Source organism: Dermacentor variabilis, unplaced genomic scaffold (genome assembly GCF_050947875.1).
Source record: "Dermacentor variabilis isolate Ectoservices unplaced genomic scaffold, ASM5094787v1 scaffold_13, whole genome shotgun sequence".
In the NCBI taxonomy this organism is placed as follows: Eukaryota; Metazoa; Arthropoda; class Arachnida; order Ixodida; family Ixodidae; genus Dermacentor; species Dermacentor variabilis.
Window position 1 is genome coordinate 23,902,371 of NW_027460291.1, and position 20,861 is coordinate 23,923,231.

General features: G+C 47.3%; 1 protein-coding gene across 5 annotated transcripts in view; it reads left to right on the forward strand.

Moving 5' to 3' along the window:
• LOC142566825 (organic cation transporter protein-like) overlaps positions 1–20,629 on the forward strand; it is a 465,662-nt gene extending 445,033 nt beyond the window's left edge. For all 5 annotated transcript variants that reach the window (XM_075677710.1, XM_075677714.1, XM_075677713.1 and 2 more), the window contains one exon: positions 20,429–20,629. In XM_075677710.1, coding sequence (XP_075533825.1) covers positions 20,429–20,492 — 64 coding nt within the window. In that variant the 3' untranslated portion in view covers positions 20,493–20,629. The remainder of the gene's footprint in view (positions 1–20,428) is intronic.
• The last annotated feature ends 232 nt before the right edge of the window (positions 20,630–20,861 follow it).

The following is a 20,861-nucleotide window of genomic DNA, read 5'->3' on the forward strand; positions in this document are numbered from 1 at the left end:
GCGGGCATTTTGCCGTCGCGTGCTTATGACATTTTACAGCCTCATTGTCTTTTCCAGTACGCGAAAGCTCTTTCTTTTTTCTTTGCAAGCCGCACTAAAAGGATAGCCTCGCTAGCGTGGAACACGTACGAACTCTTCGACCTTGTCCCTCGAGTGCCGGAGAACCAATGAGAGTAAAACAGTCATTAGAACTTTATTTGCAGAATACATATTACATTTGAATTATGCAGTCAGGTAACAACATGGAAACACCAACCAAGCGGTCTGCTCGGCAGTTTGAGCACTCGCTGCTCAGGTGCAGCTTTGCACAGGTCGGGCCCTCACGATTCTTCAGTCGTAGCTCCATTAAGCACTCAATTCCAATTTTCAAATGCCGAAACTGCTCTTCGTTGTTTTATTTTTCTTTATGAATTATAGATTTTATATATACGCGCAGTTGAAGAAAACTAAAATTTTTCCATCATTTCAATAGCGATTTTCTGGCCATGGTCCTGGCAGGCTACAAAACCAGAAGCACCTGGACCACTGGGCGATATGGCTTTCAATTCGGCAGCGTATGACACCATGAAAGTTAAAGAACATTGTCAGTGTCTTATAGTTTTATCGATTACTTGAACCTAAGTGAAGTAACACAAGCAATAATTTTGGTAGCCATCTGTTCACGTAATAATTAAGACGTGAAAACAGTTTACACGCTTTTGTTTTCACCAAAGCATCTATATTTATGGGGCTTTTGCTGCAGTTCTTTATTAGAATAAATTAATTTCGTTACTGCTATTTATATGTGAATATATTTTGCTGTGTGCCTAATAAAAAACTAGCGTTCCTAAATCGTAAAAGACAATCTGGAAGCAAAGGACTGGCCGTATGTTCCATTTGTGTCCTCTGAGTGGGCGTCCAACACCAACTGCTTCATCAACAAGTATCATTAAATGAATATGGTGTTATTGCACATCATGTTGACCGCTAATACAGACGAGGACAGGGGAGGAGAACACAAGACGATGCCACGGGTGGTAACTCTACATATAACTTCACATAGCTTCATATCTGTCAACCATAAAATCGACTTTTTTCACGTACATTTCGCATGTGCATTTAGATCTGGTTTCAGAAGAGTTTAAATGAGCTCTTGAAAGATTATTCAGGTACAATAAAGCTTAGGTAAGCCACGCTGACAAATCCCCTGGAAAACTTTTACGTTGTGGTGTGTCCAACAAAATGTTATTAACTTTACCGGTCTAGAGGTCATGTTAAGCTAATTCCTAAATGTCCGCTGAACATAGACATAACGTGTAGGGCGTTGGCACTAGCTGAATTGTCCGTGGGACAACTAGAAATTGCCTTCCAAACAATGAAACACAAACACAAAGTGAAACTTAGAGACAGGCATGCTTGGACACGCTTGACGCAGTCGCGGCAAGTCAGGCCAAAGAAGGGGAAAGCGAAGTGTGCAACATGGATGGATGGATGGATGAATGGATGGATGGATGGATGGATGGATGGATGGATGGATGGATGGATGGATGGATGGATGGATGGATGGATGGATGGATGTTATGAGCGTCCCCTTTAGAACATCAGGTGGGTTGCGCCACCAAGCTCTTGCTATTATACTGCCTAATGTCCTGCCTAGGTTAAAAAAACAAAAAAAGAAAAAACAACCACGATGAATTCCCACAACCAAATTTGCTGACCCCAATTCTGAACATTTGTTCTGTACGTCTCCATTTTTTGTCGCTTCTCTACTTTTCTTCCACCAATCTTCCCATCACCTTTTACTAGTCTTCATTGCGGACATGTTTACTTCCCCCTGCTCTCGCTGGAACGAATGCCTTCAAGGAGGTCAGTGGCGCCTAAATCGATCGCTGGGCAGATATCTTCACATTCTAATAAAACATGCTCCATCGTTTCCCTAGCTTTACCGCAGCAAGCACATGCTTCTTCTTCCTTTTTATATCTCACTTTATAGGTGCGTGTTCTGAGGCATCCTGATCTCGCTCAGAAAAGTAATGAGCTTCCCTTTCAGTTGTGATAAATTATTTCTTTCCTTATTTCGTTCTTTCCTCTTAAGTAGTTACTCATGGCAGGTTTCTTTTCCATTGCCGCCACCCATAAGATTATTTTAGCCTCTGAATTTCCGCTTCACGTTCTTCGTTGCTGTGTTTCTCACCCCACAGGCCGCATGCTTTCTGGTAAGCTTCCTAGTTCTTTTTCTCCACTGTTCGTCAATGTTTTTACTGCACAGATACCTCAACATTCTCCCTGCCCATTTACTTTCTTCGATATTCCTCAGTCTTTCTTCATCTTCAATTTTACTGTGAGCTTCCCTCACTTCAAAACTAGTCCAGCCCATATCACCCTGCACAGCTTCATAAATAGTGTTCCCGTGAGCGCCCAGTGGGAGGCATCCCACTGACCTTTGGTTGCCATCGAGTCCTGATTGTGCCCCTGATTTCAAGCCAACAACCGCATGTCCAAAAGTAAGTCCTAGAACCATTACACCTTTCCGCATACCCCGTAGCACCTCGTACCTATTCTATCCTTATAGCGCTCTGTGCTTCATTATGGCTGCATTTCTCTGCCATTTCACTATAATTGTTTGTTCCTGTGTTTCCATATATCAATTGCCTTCGTTTATCCATATACCAATGCATTTATATTCTTTTACCCGAGGTATTTTCTGGCCCTGTATTGACACTTTCTGCTCACTGTTTTCATTGAATACCATAACACCTGATTTTCTAACACTAAATTTCAAACCTAAATTGTTGCCTTCCTGTACACAGATGTTAGCCAGATGTTGCAAATCACTTTGCTAGTTAGCTAGCGACACAATGTCGTCCGCATAAAATAAACCCGGAAGCTGCTGCTCTACTACTGTACCCGCCTGTCTGTATGAGAGATTAAACCCAATATTGCTTCCTTCTAGCGCCCTTTCCATCTTCATGTACATCATAAACAGCAATGGTGATAAAGGGCACCTCTGCCTCCGTCCCTTGTTGATATCAACCTTCTCCTCGCTCCTCATCCCTTCCCATTCAACGCAAACAGCATTTTCTAGGAAAATCTCTCTCAATAGCTGTAGACAATTGTCACCTAAACCTTCCTCTACCAGAATATTCCGCAAAATGTTGCGGTCTACGTTGTCATAGGCTCCTGTAATGTCTAAAAAGGCCACATATAACGGTCTGCTTTCTTCTTTTGATATTTCAATACACTGAGTAAAAACAAATAAGTTATCATCTAAACGCCTACCTATTCTGAAGCCATTCTGAAGTTATCCCAAAATGCCATTATTCTCTGCCCATGCTTGAAGCTTTAATTTGATTGCCTGCATTGCTAGCCTGCATATTACCGATGTAATGGTCAACGGTCTATACGATGAATTCTATCGTTCTCCCCCTTACCTTTACAAATTAAATTCATTCTCCTTTGTCGCCAACTGTCTGGTATTCGTCTATCTTTTAAAGTTCTTTTTTTGCACTTATTTCACCAGAGCTTCCTTACTTTTTAGTCCTAGTTCATTAATCAGCCTAACGGAAACTTTTTTTAACAGGGATAAGCGGGCTAGTTGGTTGTCGTTATTGGAATGCATCATGTAACTGCACAAAAACAAGGGACAAAGAAGGAACACACAGGACAGGCGCGGATGTCCTGTGTGTTCCTTCTTTGTCCCTTGTTTTTGTGCGGTTACATGATGCATTCCACTAACGGGAACGTCGTCTAGCCCTATGGCTGTGCGCTTATGAATTTTCTATTCAGCTTTCTTCAAGTTGAAATTTGTCAGCACCAGCACCATTTCCACTTGGGTCTCTTTCATGCTCTTTTCTTCTTCAAATACAACCTCGTCATTGCCTTGGAAAGATTCGGCTCTTATTTTTAGGATGTAATTTATTGCCGTTTCTCCTTCCAGTCTGTTTCCGTCTTCGTCTAGGATATGTTGTATTGTTTTTGACTTGCTGCTTAATAGTTTTATGTGGTTCCAAAATATTCTAGGTGCGGCTTTCTTTTCTCACGTATTTCTGACAACCAACATTCAGTTTCACCTTTTATCTTTGCTTGCACCAGTATTTGAACCATAGACTTTTTCTCCCGGTATATTTCCCATTTACTGGGTACTTCATCCTGCGGCAACTGCGCCTTCTTTGCCTGCCTGTGCTCTTTGGATGCTCTCTGTCGTTCGGCGATCGCTTCTCGTATCTCCCTGTTCCACCAGCTTTTCCGTTTCTTTTTTCCTTTCCAGCGAACATGTTGTTTCTCTTTCCGTATTACTGTCGTTATTACACTTAGAAGCTTAACTATATTTCCACTTTTTATTTGGCCGTTTTCCAAGTCCTTCCTCGACTCTAGTGACTATATTAGCTATTTGTTCAGCGTTCAAATTTAGACTGGCCATTTTGCACTCCTTGCTTTCTTTCCCAACTGCATATCCAATTTTCAAAATGATGCGTTTATGATCACTCCCTATGCTGCTATACCCTTCCTCATCAATGACCATTTCTCTCAACTTTGCATGAATTCCTTCTGTCATCAGACAGTAGTCAATGGTTGATTGCCGCTTTCCCATTTCCTACGTGATCTGCCCTTCACAATTAGGCCCCGTATTCACGATAATGAGGTTATGTTGCTCACAAAGGTCTAGAATTGACTTCCCGTTGTTGTCGGTGTAGCCATCTCCTGTATGTGGGCATTCACGTCACCTAAGAGGATAATTTCAGCACCATTCCCGTAACCCTTAATATCAGCGCTTATGCATTCCACTAACTCTTTATTCTTCTCTGTGCAATTATTTCCGGTCCACAAATACGTTACGCCAACCCAAGTTTTTTTTTTCCCGCTCATTGTACCTGATAACCAAAAATGCTCTTGACATTTTGAATTTACTCTTTTCCATTTGTTTCCCTGATGGATGAGCATTCCGACTCCCCCTCCCTTTCTTTCCGACTAAGTTCTGTTGCACCCTTCCCAAACATAATTCTCAATCACTGGCGGCTCTTCCGAGTCTCTAAGGTGCGTTTCTGTAACCGCATACACCCCTATTCGTTCGCTATTTCACTGCTCCTCAATCTCTGCCCCCTTTTCTTTTCGTCTGCCGCCCTGCATGTTTATGTAGCCTATTGGATGGCGAGCTCTCTTTCTTCCTTTCCTCCTTTTTCTGTTATTGACGGCGATGCTCTTCTGAGGTTCCCCTAGGGGACCTTCTTCATTACTACCTACTCTGGCCTCCTGAGTGCTCGTGGGCCTCCTAAAAAGCAACAGCGCCACCAGCAAGTCGCCAGCCCACTTCTCGTGCAAGCGTGTAATTGAAGTTGGTCCCGTCTCGTTGGAAACCACCACACCTTCTCACTTCCCTGTTTACTTCGACAACCTCGAAGCCTTTCTCTCGGCTGATTTTCCATATCACCTCATTAGCAAAGACTACGCCTCTTTGTACCTGACTGTCACGCACAGGCACCTCCAGCACCGTGCACACCGTGATGGGACAGCTCGCGCTAGTCGCCCGCTCCCTTCGCCAAGCGCTGGGCTAGTCCTGTCCCTTTCCTGTTTAGGACGTCATTTAGCCAACCTACTACTATGACAAGGTTGCGCACGTGGGCATTTTCAGCGAGCTTTGCTTTTGCTCGCTCCATGACACAACCCAGCATCCGCCCCGGAAATGTCCCTACTGCCACTCTTTTATCGCCTTTCACCCTCTCCACAATTGCTTCTGAGCACCTATCCAGGTTTGAGTCGCCGGCGATGATCACCATTTCACTCACTCCTACCTCTCCCTGCTTTCCTTTGTCCTTTTCCGCGTGATTCAGACTTGACAAGGGCACTAATCCATGCGCTCCTGCTTTTACCGCGTGGCGGCCCCAAGGTAGGTGCTGCTCTTTTCAGCTAACCCCTCACCACGTTGTCCGCATTCCACGTACTTTGCTGGCACTCCTCCTGTCACGTCAGGGGACTGCGTTCCATTGTCACGACGATTCTCGTTCACAATGGCGGCCCTGTTCAGCTTTTCCTCGGCTGCTTTGAGTCTTTTTTTCCATTACGTTCCATGCATCACGCTCCCTATTTAGCTCATTTTTGAGCTCTTCAACCTGTTTGACAAGCTCTTTCTGGAAAGCCTCCATTTTCGCCAGCCTTGCATCGACGTCACAGTGTGTGCCGATTGACTCGGTTCCCTCTCCATTCTCATCCGTCCCCTCATCTGCCTTCAGGGACCCCCCGCGCGCTACCTGCTTTCCGGGCTTTCTTGCCATGTATTGCGCGGCTTTTTCTAATGCAAATACTATAATACTATAATAATGCGGAGCACGTGCCTTCTGGCAAAATCCGATACGCACAGGATCTAAATCCTTAAAATGTCGCAAAGTAATTCTCACCAATGTTTTAAAAGCAATCAATGCCGCAGAGACTTAAGGTATGATACGTTTTCGCACGTGTTGAACGACGCGTCCACGTTCTCACTTTCCTACCAACACACACACAGTAAAACGACTACTATAGCTATTAGTCTTGCCACTTCCAAGCTACTATTTAAAGGCTATAAAGACCCAATGTCCCCCCTCCCGGTTGCACGTGCTGAAGCACGTGGCGCGAAAGGGCGCTCTTATTATCCTGCAAAACCAAATGTACGCGAAACGCACCCGCACACACGAAAAAAAATGAGAAAGAAAAGAAGAAAACTGCCCAATTATTATTTAAAGGCTAACAAAATCAGCAAATCAAAAACAGAAGCAAGCTCAAAGCATGCACAAAAACTTGTGCTTTCGTCGCCGCTATGGAGCCCTAAAAAGCACGTCCATCCACGACAAAATATCACGTCAACCATCCGATTGCGCGCAACGCCCCCGGCCCGTTGATTTCTGAAGCTTCCATCCCTCTCAATAGGCATAGTGGGCGGATGGTATACTAGCAAACAACTAACATATATCGCAAAATATAGAGAAGAAAAAGGAGGTTTTTCCTGGAGCAGTCTGGGAATATAAGGAACTGGGAAACGTTATTCAGCAGCAGATAAGACAGGCACGGCAAAAAAATTTGATTGGAAAGAGGAAACCACGTAAGTGGTGGACCAAGGAAATGGAATGGAAAACTTTATTGGTTCTTTAAGATATTAGCGAGTTGAGGACGAAGTCTTCATTCTTGAAAACTTTGGGTCCTCTTCAGCCTTGGGTGGGCCCCTAGTCCAGGGCACCACTGAGTCGGGCCACCTCGCTTGCGTGTGCTATGAGGGCCCTTTGGACCCCTAACTCGCAGCTGGTGAGCCGGCTCTCCCATTGCTCCGCACTTGGTGTTGTATGTTTGTATAATGTCTTGTTTCTCTCGCATTCCCATGTGATGTGATATAGTGTTGGCCTTGCTCCGCACCACGGGCATACGGCGCAATATTGTGTGGGGAACATCCTGCTTAGTATGTAAAGATTTGGAAAGGAACCCATCTGCGGTCTACGCCATCCTGCGGCTTCCTCCTTCGTCAACGCTTTGTGTGGTGGGGGATATTGGAATCTTCGCCCCCTATATAGGTTTAGCAGCTCTGAATAACTGTCCCCGCAAGTAATCTGAGGCTCTCCCGGGGGGACTGAGGTGCCCACTCGGATGGTGAAGCCTCGAGCTAAGCTGTCCGCCCCTTCATTGCCCTGAATCCCTGCGTGGCTTGGTATCCAGATTATGTTGTGTGTAGGTTGTCCTTCATAGAGCGGTGCTCTACTAAGGATCATGAGTGCCGTGCTGCTTATTCAACCCCTGATATAGTTTCGGCACGCCTCTTGTGAGTCTGTTAGGATGTTGAGGGATTTTCCTATCCTGTATCCTTCCTCTGCTGCCAGTGCGACAGCTATTTCCTCTCTTTCGGTTATGTCTGATACCGCTGCCGTGAGACGACTCGTGATTAGTTTGCTTTGATTATTAGCTACTACCGCTACTGCGTGCTTCCTGTGTTCTTTTGGATAGAGGGAAGCATCTGTGTAGACTGTGTTGTCTCTCTGCCCCATCGTTCTTTCGTAGAATTCTGCCCTAGCCTGTCGCCTGCTGGTATGGAGATTGGGGTCCATATTGCGGGGGACAGGTTGTATGCGTAGTTTCTTCCTTAGCAGGTCCGGTATTATTGCCCTACTACTTTGCGGTTTTTGTATTTCCCAACCCAACTTTGTCAGGAGCGCCCTTTTTGTTGCTGTGTTACTGAGCCTTTGCGCTTGTGCCTTGAGCTGGCATTCCTTTAGTTCTTCAAACGTGTTGCTGATTCCCAGTTGCATCAGCTTGTCATTGGATGTGTTTCTTGGGAGATGAAGGGCTGTTTTGTATGCCTTCCGAAGGTTTGCTTCGGCTCGTTCTCTTTCGGCTTTGATGGTTACATGGTACGGCAGGGAGTATGTGACCCGGCTGACCACCAGGCTGTTGACCAGCCTGAGGGTATCTTCCTCTTTCATGCCGTATCTCTTGTGCGCAACTCTGCTGATCATGCGGCCCACTTGTCCAGCTGCTCTACTCAGCAGGCAGAGGGTGTGGCTGCACCTCCGGCTGCCCTGCAGCCACATGCCGAGGATCATGATCATTTTCTCTTCCGGAATGTTTGGGCCTTCGAGTTTTACTTCGAGTGGGGCATCTGTTGGGTGCCTTCCCACTCTGAGGAGCTCAGACTTCTCCGTGGAGCATCTGAGCCCTCTTTGCTGCGTATATTCCTCGATGCAAGCGGCGGCTTTCTGTAGCGCTTCTTGCTTGTTCCCTAGTGATCCTTCGGTGGTCCAGATGGTTATGTCATCTGCATATATGACATGACTGATGCCCTGGACTTCGTTGAGCTTCTTCGCAAGGTTGACCATGGCGATGTTAAAAAGTATCGGCGAAATTACTGAGCCCTGCGGAGTGCCCTTGCATGGCGTTTGAAAGGTGCCGCTCCGCAGGTCTCCGAGGCCTACTGTCGCTGTTCTATCTGTGAGGAAGCTTCTGACATAGGCGTGTACTTTCTTCCCGCAGTTGGTAGTGTTGAGTCCTTCCATAATAGCGGCGTGGGATACGTTATCAAAGGCCCCTTTGATATCAATGGCCATGACGACGTTCTCCCCGTTTTTCGGCATTGGTTCGAGTACCTCTTCTTTTAGTTGTAGCAGAATGTCTTGGGTGGATAGGTTTGCCCGGAAGCCGAACATGGTGTTGGGGTACCACCCTCCGTCTTCTAGGTGCGTTCTAGACTCGGTGGAATGCTATCAAGGCGACTACCAAGGAGAGGAGAACTCCACAACAGACCGGCCCATCACAAGGGAAGAAGTTTTCGAAGCCATACGAGCAACCACGAAGAACACGGCGGCAGGGGCGGACAAGATTCGCAACTCGCTAATACGAAACCTAAGTGAAGAAGCAGTAGACCAACTCACCATCTACCTCAACAAATTATGGGAAGACGGAACAGTCCCAGCGGAGTGGAAACACGCCGTGGTGGTCATGATTCCCAAGCCCGGCAAGAAACTACAAATTGAAAACCTCAGACCAATCTCGCTCACATCGTGCCTCGGCAAGCTGTTTGAGAAAATTGTGACCCGACCAAGGAAATAAAGCAAGCTACAGAAGAGTGTAAGCAGGTGTCTAGAGATAATCATGAAGCCAAAAAGTTGGGACTACGCGAAGAAGAGCTCCTTAGATTCAACAAACACCGAGAAAAGGGTGGCGAGTGAGATCGCTTGAGAGAAAATTAAACGCACAAGTGAACGTGCGAAGCATAACATTCGCAAAAGAGACCAAGGCGTCTAAAAAAGATTCTGAAAGCACGTAAGAGTACTCGGAGCTCCAACTAAACATTTCCACGTGGCTACAAGGGATGAAGGCGGTAACATCTTCAAAGGAGACGATGCACTGCGATACATCACAGACACTGTTAGGGCTCACTTCGGCGCAAAAGAAAGCATAGTTCAGACCCAGACAAGCATGAACAGAGAAGCCTGAGAGATTATATTTTCCATGGAGAACTTTTACTGGAAAAAAAGGACAAAATGTCCCTAATAACACGGCGGCAGGACCCGATGAAATTAAATACAGCTAATCAAACACCTCGGTCCAAAGAGCAAACATTGCTGACTAATGCCAGAGAGCAAGTGATTACGGCGAAGAACATTTTGGTTAGATGACGTGAAAACAAGGTGAACCTTGTATACAAAGGAAAATGTGATAATGGTAAACACCACCCCCTATGACCACTTCAAAACGACGGTGTTGCAAGGCAAGCCCGTTTCTGTGCGCAGGCGCCTCTAGCAGCTTCTCAACGAAGAGAAGCTCGGCGACCTGCGACCGTCGGAACTTCTACGTCGTATGCGGCGGCTTCTGCGTGACTGTAGACTGCGCGCAAACAGCCCGCTGCTACGTGAACTCTTCCTTCAGCGCCTACTGCAGAATCTGGTGGTCACTTAGGCTGCCGCACCAGAAGACATCTCCCTCGAGAATCTTGCAGAGCTGGCTCATCGCATCGCTGACTACTCAGCAAGAGGCACTGTGGCAACAATGAGCTTTCCGCTGTCGCACCACGAAGATCGACAGTCTCCCCTTGAGAAACGAACTTGCTGAGCCCGTTACTGCACTACAGTCAGCGCGACCGCGATTTCCGTTCCAGATTCATTTCGCGGTCCAGCTCCCGTTGGCTCGGTATCCCAAAGACTGCAATGGCGACACCATTCGGGCTTTTCGAGTAGGTCCGCATGCCGTTCGGTTGGACAAAAGATGTTCAGCCGTTCCAGAGGTTTATCACCAAGGCCACCCAGGGACTCTCCTTCGTCTTTGCGTATCTCGATGACCTCCTGGTGGCTAGTATTAACCCCCGGACAGCATAGCAACCATTTGCGCCCGCTATTTCCTCGGCTCCAGGAACACGGCCTTCTCATAAACCCCGCAAAGTGTGTCTTTGGTGTTCACGACATTGAGTTCCTCGGACACAGCGTGACTCCCGAAGGGATCAGACCGTTGGGAAAGCAAGTTTAGGCTTTGCGCGAGTTGCGTCGCCCAACGTCACTGGGAAAGCTCCGTGAGTTCTTTAGTCTGCTCAACCGGAACCACCGTTTTCTTCCCAACACCACCGGAATTACTATACCACTGACCGAGCTTCTCAAGACCGCTAAATCTACGTACACTGCACTGTCTTGGACGTCAGACGCCGAAGAGTCCTTCCAAGCTGCCAGAAATGCATTGGCAGATGCCACCCTACCGGTGCATCCTCTGCATGCTCCACCGATGCGTCTAGTGCGACTGTCGGTGCCGTATTACAACATTTCCAGCGCAACTCCTGGTGCCCACTCTGGTCTCTCTCCCAGCAGCTGAAGCCTGCAGAAATGTGCTACAGCATGTTCCGTCGCGAGCTGCTTGCGGCATACTTGGTTGTTGGGCATTTCGGACACCATTTCGGAAGGAACAAGCTTTCACGTCCTCGCGGATCACAAGCCTTGGACATTTGCTTTTCGCGGTAATCATAACACTTATACCGCACGGGAGATACGGCACCTAAGTTTCATCTCCGAGTTCACCGTGGACATAAGATACATTCAAGGCGCAGTCACCGCAGCTGCGGATGCCTTCTCCCGTATCGACGCAACATCCATGGCCACAGTTGACTTTGAAGAAATTTCCACGTCGAGCTTCGGGGCTTCCGGTTTTCTCCTACGTCGTTAGCGATTTCCGACGCGTCCCTTCCATTTTGTTCAGGCACTATCACTTGCAACGTGGCAAGAGGTGGAACACGCCCATTCGTTCCATTCCGACTCCGCCATCAAGTATTTGGCAAGCTACACGGCGCAAGTCATCCTGCAGCTAGTGCCACTCCGCGTCTAATTACTTCCCGCTTTGTGTGGTCGAGTGTGAACCCTGACGTGCGCCGCTGGGCTCGCGAATTCTTTCACTGTCAACGCTCTGAGACGACACGGCACACAAAGTCGCCAAGTTACTCCTTTCGTCCACCTGACGCCCAGTTCGTTCACGTTCTAATCGATATCGTTCGCCCGCTGCCACCATTGCGAGGTGCTCGCTACGTACTCACTTTTCTAGACCGTTATACCCGCTGGCCCGAAGCATTTCCTCTCACTCACATTACAGCACTTAAGTGGCTTCCGCGTGTGTCAGTGACTGGATCTCGCGCTTCGGATGCCCCAGCGTTGTTACGACCTATGGCGGCCGACATTTTGAATGTGATCTCTTCCACGAACTTACGTGCCTGCTTGGCCTCCGCCATATCCATAGTACCGCCTGCATCACCCACCTGCAAATGGAATGGTTGAATGCCTTCAGCGTCAACTTAAAGCCACCTTGATGGCCCGCCAGGCTCACTCTTGTTGGGTCTTCCTCTCGTCCTGCTAGGCGTGCGCTCCTCAGTGGAGCGAGACCTCGGCTGCGGAGCTAGTCTGTGGCACAACGTTACGGTTGCCCGGTGAACTTTTCGCACCAGCTACTGTTGCCACACCTAATAAAGACCGATATATGTTCAGTAGCTCCCCTTCTTGTTGGCACGCTTTCGTCGTCAACCCAGTAACATTACATCCTCAAGTAACGTCTTTGTCAGCAAAGACATGCCTACAACAAGCTACGTTTTCGTACGACGTGAAAGCATCCGACTATCTCTTACGCCTCCCTAAGACGGCCCTTTCAAAGTACTGAAGTGGACAGAAAAAAAGTGTTAGCATCGAACTCAACGGACGCGAAGAAGTTGTGGCGGTACACAGGGTCAAACCAGCCTGCCAAGCGACCTCGCCATCATTATCCGCAAAGACTTTACAACCGCTGAAACGAGGAATTTACCCTATCGCCTGGCATCAAAAGCTATTTCTTGAGTGCCGTCGCAACGCTGTTCTGTTAAAAGGGCTAGCTAGAACTTCCTCGTCCGACTTTTACACATGGCGCGCTCGAGCGCGTCTGTCTCGTGCTGAGAGCTGTGAGGTTAAAAAAAGCGAAGAATAAAAAGCACGAGTTTCTTTGGCTTCTGCCATTGCTTCTGCCAGTACTTTCGCTCGCTGGTTCGCACATTGTTGTAGTGGACCTCACCTCGGTGCCTGTATGGTCATCCGTAATACGTGCAGAAATAATTCACCGACCACTACAGGTTTTTTCGCTACCCAATGAGTAGGGAAGGTGGCTTTGGTGGTGTTTGTTCAGCTTTGAACTACAGACCGCTTTCCTTGACCTGCATCTCCTGTAAAAGGTTGGAGCACGTTATATATTCACATCTCATTATCTTTATTGAATCCAAGTTTGCTTAACAGTTATCAGCACAGATTTCCGAAAATTATTTCTTGTGAAGCGCAGCTTCTATCGCTTGCTAATGGCCTGTTTCCTAATGCTGACCTCCGCATTGGAACTGACTGCATCATTATTGATTACGCCAAGGCATTTGGCACTGCCTCACACGATGTGCTCGTTTTGAAACTTGTTTAGCTTGACACGGATCCGCTAGTACCTAATTAGATAGCACTTTTTTTTCAAGCGAACTCAATATCTTACCGGTAATGATCGTTCATCTTCTCCTTCGGCGTTAACTTCTCTGGACTGCGAGGGGGCCAGTGCTGGGTCTATTACTTCTTTCTAAATACATTGACGATCTTCCAAGCTGTGTAACTTGTACAATTTGAGTGTTTGCGGACGACTGCGTACTTTATAGCAAAATCACCAACGCAACTGACAACCCTTCAAGATGACCTCAATAACGTATCGAAATGATGCAGTGACTGGTTCATGAAGGTCAATGATACGAAATGTAGAAGCATTCGTGTATCCCATCAGCGTAACAGATCGAACGCGCGCAAGTATCTTCTTAACGGCACGGCCCTGTTGACACATATCTTGGCATCCACATTTGCGCGGATTGCTCATGGGAAATGCGTGTCGATGAGTCTGCTACAGCTGCTTGCTAATCGCACCCCAGAATACTTACGCACGAACTTTTCATCTCCCTCCACATCGCGGAAGCTAACCCTCTATAAAACTCTGGTAACACCTAAAATGGCAAACGCATGCGCCATATCGGACACAAATCAACCTTTGCCTAACCCTCGGAGCCATCCAGAAGCGCTGCACTATTTTATTCCGTCCAATTGTCACCCTTCTGTCACGGCTATGAAGAACACGCTTAATCTACCAGACTTATCACTGCGCCGTAAATCCACACGTGTATGCCTCTTCCACGAAACATATTTTCATAATCTGGTTTTGAGAGATTCTCTCCTCGCATCCCCTGGGTACATTTCTTCTCGCGTTCACCACAAACACAAAGTAGCTGTTCCATTTTGTACCAATGCGTATAGCCACTCTATTATTCCAAGAACCTGCATCGACCGGAACCACCTTCCCAGCATCGTCGTTGCCATTCAAGACACTTCCAACTTCAAAGCACATTAACATTAACATAATAACATTATGGAATGTTATTTAGTTCGTGTAAATTGCGATTTTTTGTGTTATTTCGTGTGTTCTTTTTTTTCTTTTTAGTACACACGAGTGCACATATGTACACAAATGTAATTATTGATATTTCTTATCAAATATATAATGTTAGACCATTTTCCACTTGATTGCGTTTATATTTCCTGCACATCTAAGAATGCCTTACCACTCCTTTTTTGTAATTCCTCCAAGGGCCCTGAAAGTATCCGAAAATAAATAAATAAATAGTAGTGTGTTAAGGAGCGGCACGCATCATGCATTGGCGTGAGGCGGCAAACGCCAGCCCATGCGACAGCAACACCGCCGCCAACATTGGTCCTACCGATCCTTGGTTAACTTTGAACGCCGACAATACATCCGCTTTTAACAAACGCAGGCCCTCCCTGAACACTGTGTACATAGTACCATCATTCCCATGGTGGCTGAGCAATCGCAGCGTCGGACTTCCCTGCAGTAATTATTGTAGGAAAGTCTATGGCTGAAGTGACTATGACTCCAATTCAGAGCTGCGCAAAGCGCAAATCGGAATTAGCTCGTGGGAAAAAGGAAGAGCAACAACAGCTCCATCTTGCGCCACCCATTAACGCCACTATATTTCGCACGCTTAACAAACTTGCAGGCTCACGTGTTGTTAAAAACTCGAGCAGGACAGGTCGATCAACTTGCTAAGTTCCCCAGCTATCGTCACACATGAGAGGGCACCGATCAAATTTCTCAGCGTGATAGGCAGGCGTTGTGCCCTTTTCGGTGGCAGGTGTCAGCCGGCTTCTTTCCTCACTTGATTTGTTTACTTGCTGTAAAACAAGATATGTCGCGGGATCAAATACCGGCTGCGACGGCCGCATTCTGATGCGCGCGAAATGCAAGAACGCCCGTGTCCCACGCATGGGGGCACCTTAATGGGCCCCTCACCAGGCCGCATAGTAAATTTCGGTTAGAGGCTGGAAGTTGTTACGGGCCCTCTAGGGAGCGTTCTACCGCAATAATATTTCCAACTGTTTCAATAACAGCAGATATAGAAATATTTCAGTGCCGCGAACGCATGATTTCAGGAGGCGAGAGCCACTGCCAAGAGATAGACTCTCTCCGCTTGCTCCATCTAGCCTTCGCGAGCGAAATTCCTTTCCTGCATTCTCCCATACCGGAGCTCGAGGACCGCGTGACGCATACGTCACAGACCCTGCCTTCATTATTTCCCTCGTTATTTTTTTTTTTTTTGCTGCGCGGCATACTCCGATGAAGGCGTCGCGAGCGAGCAGTTGCGTTTGTCTCGTTTCGCGCCGCACACGATTTTGCACGCTGTGCACGAGAACACCTGACTAGCGGTATAAGTCTGTGCTACGCGAATAGTGAAGCAGGCAAAAACGGCTCATAAAACATGATCGCGCGCTTGAACACGATACAAAATGACATACTTTCGTTGTGCGCGCGCGCGACTGCACGACGTGGGAACAAGCAGACCAAAGGGAAGCACATATCTTTTGCGGCGCAGAACAAGAAACAAGAACACGCAGACATTCGGTTTATGTTTCATTATTTCTCTAAAGTTTATTTCGCCTACTGAAGCAACAGATTACGCAAATAACAGATGTTGCTTCGACTAGTTCTCCAAGTCACTTATCACTACGAGCGAAGTCACAGCCCTGCCATGTACGTAGGCGCACTTGTGCGATATACGCCGACTCTCCGGCTGGGAGCGCGGCGCCCGCGAGGAGAAATTTGAGCTGTTTCCCCGGCGCGTATTGAGGGCGAGCTCCACCACTGGAAAAGCTGGCGCCGCCGTCGGCGTGACGTGTCATGAGGGATCACGTGGACACATCGGCCGCATCGGCTGCTTCGGAAGCGCCGAAGCGAGCTTAAAACGAAAGTTTAAAGTCCCACCTGCGCCGTGGTTCTGATTAAGTGGTGAGGCTTTACCGCCTTGGGTGTCTGCTTGACAACGTTTTAAAGTACTATAATAGGTAGTGGCTGCCTTCGGAGGCGTGCAGCATGGTAGGCTACTGCTCGGTGCCGCAGTACCGGACGTACGCAACGGAGCCCGGTGTCAGCCTTATTCACACGTAGCCGCAGGACAAGAAGCTGCGTGAAGCTTGGCTCGCGAAACATAGAACCGGCAGACAGCCATCGGCTACAACTCGGCTATGCAGCAAGCACAAACGCGAGGAAGATTTCTGCTACGGCGCTGGGACTGCGCGATGTTCGGTGAGTAGCAGAAAACGCGCACTGAGACGATCGCACGCGCCCGCTTCCCGGCTAATGTCATGACGGTTTGGTCTATGAACTTGTTGATGCTAGATACTGGCAAATTCACTGGAACGGAAAGGGAGCGGTAAGACGCACATTAAAAAAAACGCATAGCATATGGTCATGTTTGTGTTATGAATTAATGCACTGGATTACGAAAAAGAAGCACAGGGAAATCGCAGGCTAAGACCGATAAACATATAGCGCGACGCAACTTGAGAAATAATATTGAAATGTCCAAGAATTTAGAAGACAGGAAAAGATTGAATCGTCACGACAGCACATCACAGTTCCCGTGGGCGTCGCAGTCTGTATAACGAAATTATTTTGAACAGTTCTGATAGCATCCACACAACAGTGGTTGCTAGTGTACTGTCAAATGCTCATATGCTGCGGCCGAAAGCTCACGGCACGGTGCAAAAACGCGTTCACAGCGAAAGCAAAACATTGTGCGCTGACATGCATGCAGATGCGCAGTCGGTCGTCGCGAACCCGTGCGATCGCTGCATTGAGGCTTCATTCTGTTATGCCCCATTTGGTTATACAGACAGCCCACTATAAAAACCTATTTCACATAGTTTACTCTCCGCGTTTGCCTACCTTTTACGCAAGAAGCCGGTTCGGGAGACTTCATCGCGGCGACCGCGCGCAGTGGCGTTCACTGTACGTATTCGGTAAAGAGTCTGTAAACGATTCTGTGCTTTCAGTTTGCCCAAGATTATTATATAGACAGTCAAAAACTTCCCTCGTTTTGAGCGTACTTACATAAATGTCCAGGAGGGCTTCCGCGTGGTGTTTTTATCGAGCGCCGTAAGCGAAACCTATGAGGAGCGCGCCGCTTGATCCCTCATACTACGCAAGGGAGGCGCTTCCGACAGATGGCGGCTCCGTAACTCCTCGCCCCCAATAAATACTTAGCAGACACAATCGTCAGCGCGCATTGTATGCATGGCGCTTGTCAGCTCAAATTGGCCATACCTGGTAAGGAGCCCTTTAAATATCCCCTGGCGGCCAAAATTATTCCAAAGTCTGCCACTACGGCGTGCCTCATCATGAAATCGTCGTTTTGGCACGTGAAACCCAAGAATTCATTCATTCAATTAAAACAAAATATTGAAAAGAATCCAATTGGACATTTCCGGCGGCGCAATTTGTACTTTGAATGCAGAGGATAAAATAAGAAAGGGGAATCTAGGAACGCTAGCACCGAGAGCAAATGCAAGACTCGAAATTTTAAAATATAAACCCCATGCAAGCGATCTTGCGCGCGACAGCGACAAGCGACGCGATAGAGTTGGCTGTCGCGTCCGTTCGTCGCCCAGAAGTCAAACTCCAAGCGAGCGACCGCTACGCGCGACGGCTCTCCAGTGTTGCCGGTATTAGGGGATCGAGTTAGCGTAAAACCTGGCGTGGCACTTGCTATAATTATTTAAGTATTTGTTTGGCTGTACAAAGCAACATAATGTATTTCTGAAGGGTCTTGCAGTAAGTTTCTTTTCGTTTACATATCAAAATTCGGTAGTTCGCTCGTTCCGCTCGTTCCGTTTGTATACTGAGAAGCGCGCACGAGGGCAAACCGGTAGTACGTCACTAATGTACATCCCGTTCCGGCTGCGTACTATTGGTTAGTCGCTCATAGCACTTCCGGGCGACGAGCGACGAATTCTAGACTTGCAGAACCGAGCGATCGCGCGACAAGACCGAGAGATCTGTTCGCGCAGCGGCCGCGATCCGTCGCTCGAAGCCGTCGCTCGTCGCTGTCGCGCACAAAATCGCGCTTATGGGGTTTAGCCTGAACAGGGCGAACTTGAGCAGGGAATGGCAAGCTTCACTTGACGATAACGAGGTGACGAGCACGGTCAGTGGTCATTGAATACAAGACCCAATAGGAGCCTGTCCGCCATTTATACATGTACATCATTGCAGCTTACACAGTCGTTCGTGGCGCTCATGTCGATTCTAGAATGTGCCACACAGAGAGAGAGAGAGAGAGAGAGAGAGAGTAATATAGGAAGGCAGGGATGTTAACCAGTCAATAGTCTGGTTGGCTACCCTACGCTGGGGGAAGGGAGAAGGGGAAGCGAGAGAAGGGAGAGAGAAGGTGTACGGACTGCACTTGAGTTAAAGACGCTCGCGCAAACCAGAAGTTCTGAGAAAGCATAAAAGTGCCTTCACTGCCTTCTGAGCCGATGATCGGTCGGGACGGTGCTCTAGTAACGTCTGTTAACTCAGAGGACGATCATCTAGTTTCCTCAATGTGTTGGACAAAGTTGTCTTTGTGCTTGAAATGGAGGACAATGGCACAATAAGTGTTCAATGTTCTCCTCGCATCCGAAAACACCACATGCAGGACTATCAGCCATTCCAATTAGCAATTAGTGCTGAGTAGGCATTCGTGAAGGTTCTCCTAGATTGTACCCGCTCCACGAACAGATTATGCCACAGTGTTCGTGGAGCGGCTACAACCTGATTAAACGGCCTCTTTAGGCACAGCAGTTGCGACGTAACAAAGGTGATGCAATCTCTTGCAGTGCGCCCGTCTATACGGCCTTCAACTCAAACGCAAGAGTGAGAAAAATTACGGTTAGAGTGAGAGCCGTTACTAATAAGACATAAAAAATCACAACAGACGACGCTCACACTGGGGATTACTTTGTGTGCTTGCTCACAATATAGACACTCGCGCGATAATAAAAATTTGTAAGTGTCCATGTAAACCCTTTCGAATGCTGAAGCAAAGAAGCGTGCCAGAATACAGTGGAACTAGAAGCCGCCGATCCCGCCGCCACTCGCCACTACAAGGCCGCTGACACGCCATGCGGACGACGCTCATAATATTATTGAAAAATTGCAACAGTGTAAACGCTCACAAGGCCATTTGATGCTCAGTGCCCATGTTACTGCTGAGGTTATTGCGATAAAAAAGAAAAAGAGAGACGTATTAGGGGGGGCGGGGGGGGCACAGATGAAGCTGTCGGTGTTCCTGGCTTTTGTTTCTATCTTTTCTTGCGAGCATTATCTTTGCGGGAATTGATGTGTGCGTGTCTCAATGTCCGTGCCTTTTAGCGCATCCAAGCTGATTAAAAGTTAACAACTCGCCCAAGAAGCAGCGCTCGTTAAAAGACGTGTGGATTTCAATAATACGTTACATCAGTAAGTGCGTAATCATTATTTCTGTTCAGACCAATATACATATATATATATACATATAATCTTCCTTTGCATATATATATATATATATATATATATATATATATATATATATATATATATAAAGCATTACATCATATTACGTGAGTGGTTCTTTAGAGCCCTGAGACTACATACCATCCTAACAGACAGCACAAAGCCGCCTTTGCTGTCGCAGACGTTCTCAATTGAACGACAGTGCACAAGGAAACTGGGTCACAGTGTAGCTGGGAATGTTTTGCGTGCGGTTCCCTGTATGTGCCGTCATTCTTTTAAGTTATTTCGACGAACATCTTCCAGATGGCATGTTGATTTATTACAAGGCGTCTGTTATGCGTCAATGCAAGGACTGCTTTGTCAAAGGTTACATCATGTGTCCTGCGATCATAGCTGGTTCTGGCACAGGTGAGAAGGCCAGCTAGCAAGTATAAGACGGAATCTGTCCAGTACAAAGGCTAGACAACTTCATATTGTTGGACAAGTATAGTTAGGACATAGCTTTTCTTTTTGCAATCAGAGACAGCAACAAAGTGAGTCTAAATGCCGAAAATTCAGAGTGGGCAATAAAGGTGCAATAAAGCCTCTCTTGTTTCTCTTGCAGAAAGAAATTACCCAAGACACCAAAGCCGCTGGCGGAGTACAGGCTGACCAACACCACTGCGTGAACATTGCGAAAGCCACTGTGTGAACATGCGCTCTGCGGGTCATCATGGTGCGCGGTGACGATGCATGTGTCACACTATCGCTACAACAGGTTGTTGTAGTGCAGATTGGAAAAAATAAAATATCTCCGCGCTAAGACACACAACTGCCTTTGAACATTTCCCTTATCTTGAAAAAACCCGTGAGAAAAAGAATGGAATGGAATTTTTTAAAATTATGAAGATCCCACGCAATGTGGAAATCAATGCAAGCGAAGGTTTCCGTGCTGGATGCTTTGATTGACGATAATTAGCGCCGTTATTGACGGCTAAAGCTTAATTTTTTCAACGTTTAGGCTAACACGAGAGTGGTGAATTGACGTTAAACGTTAC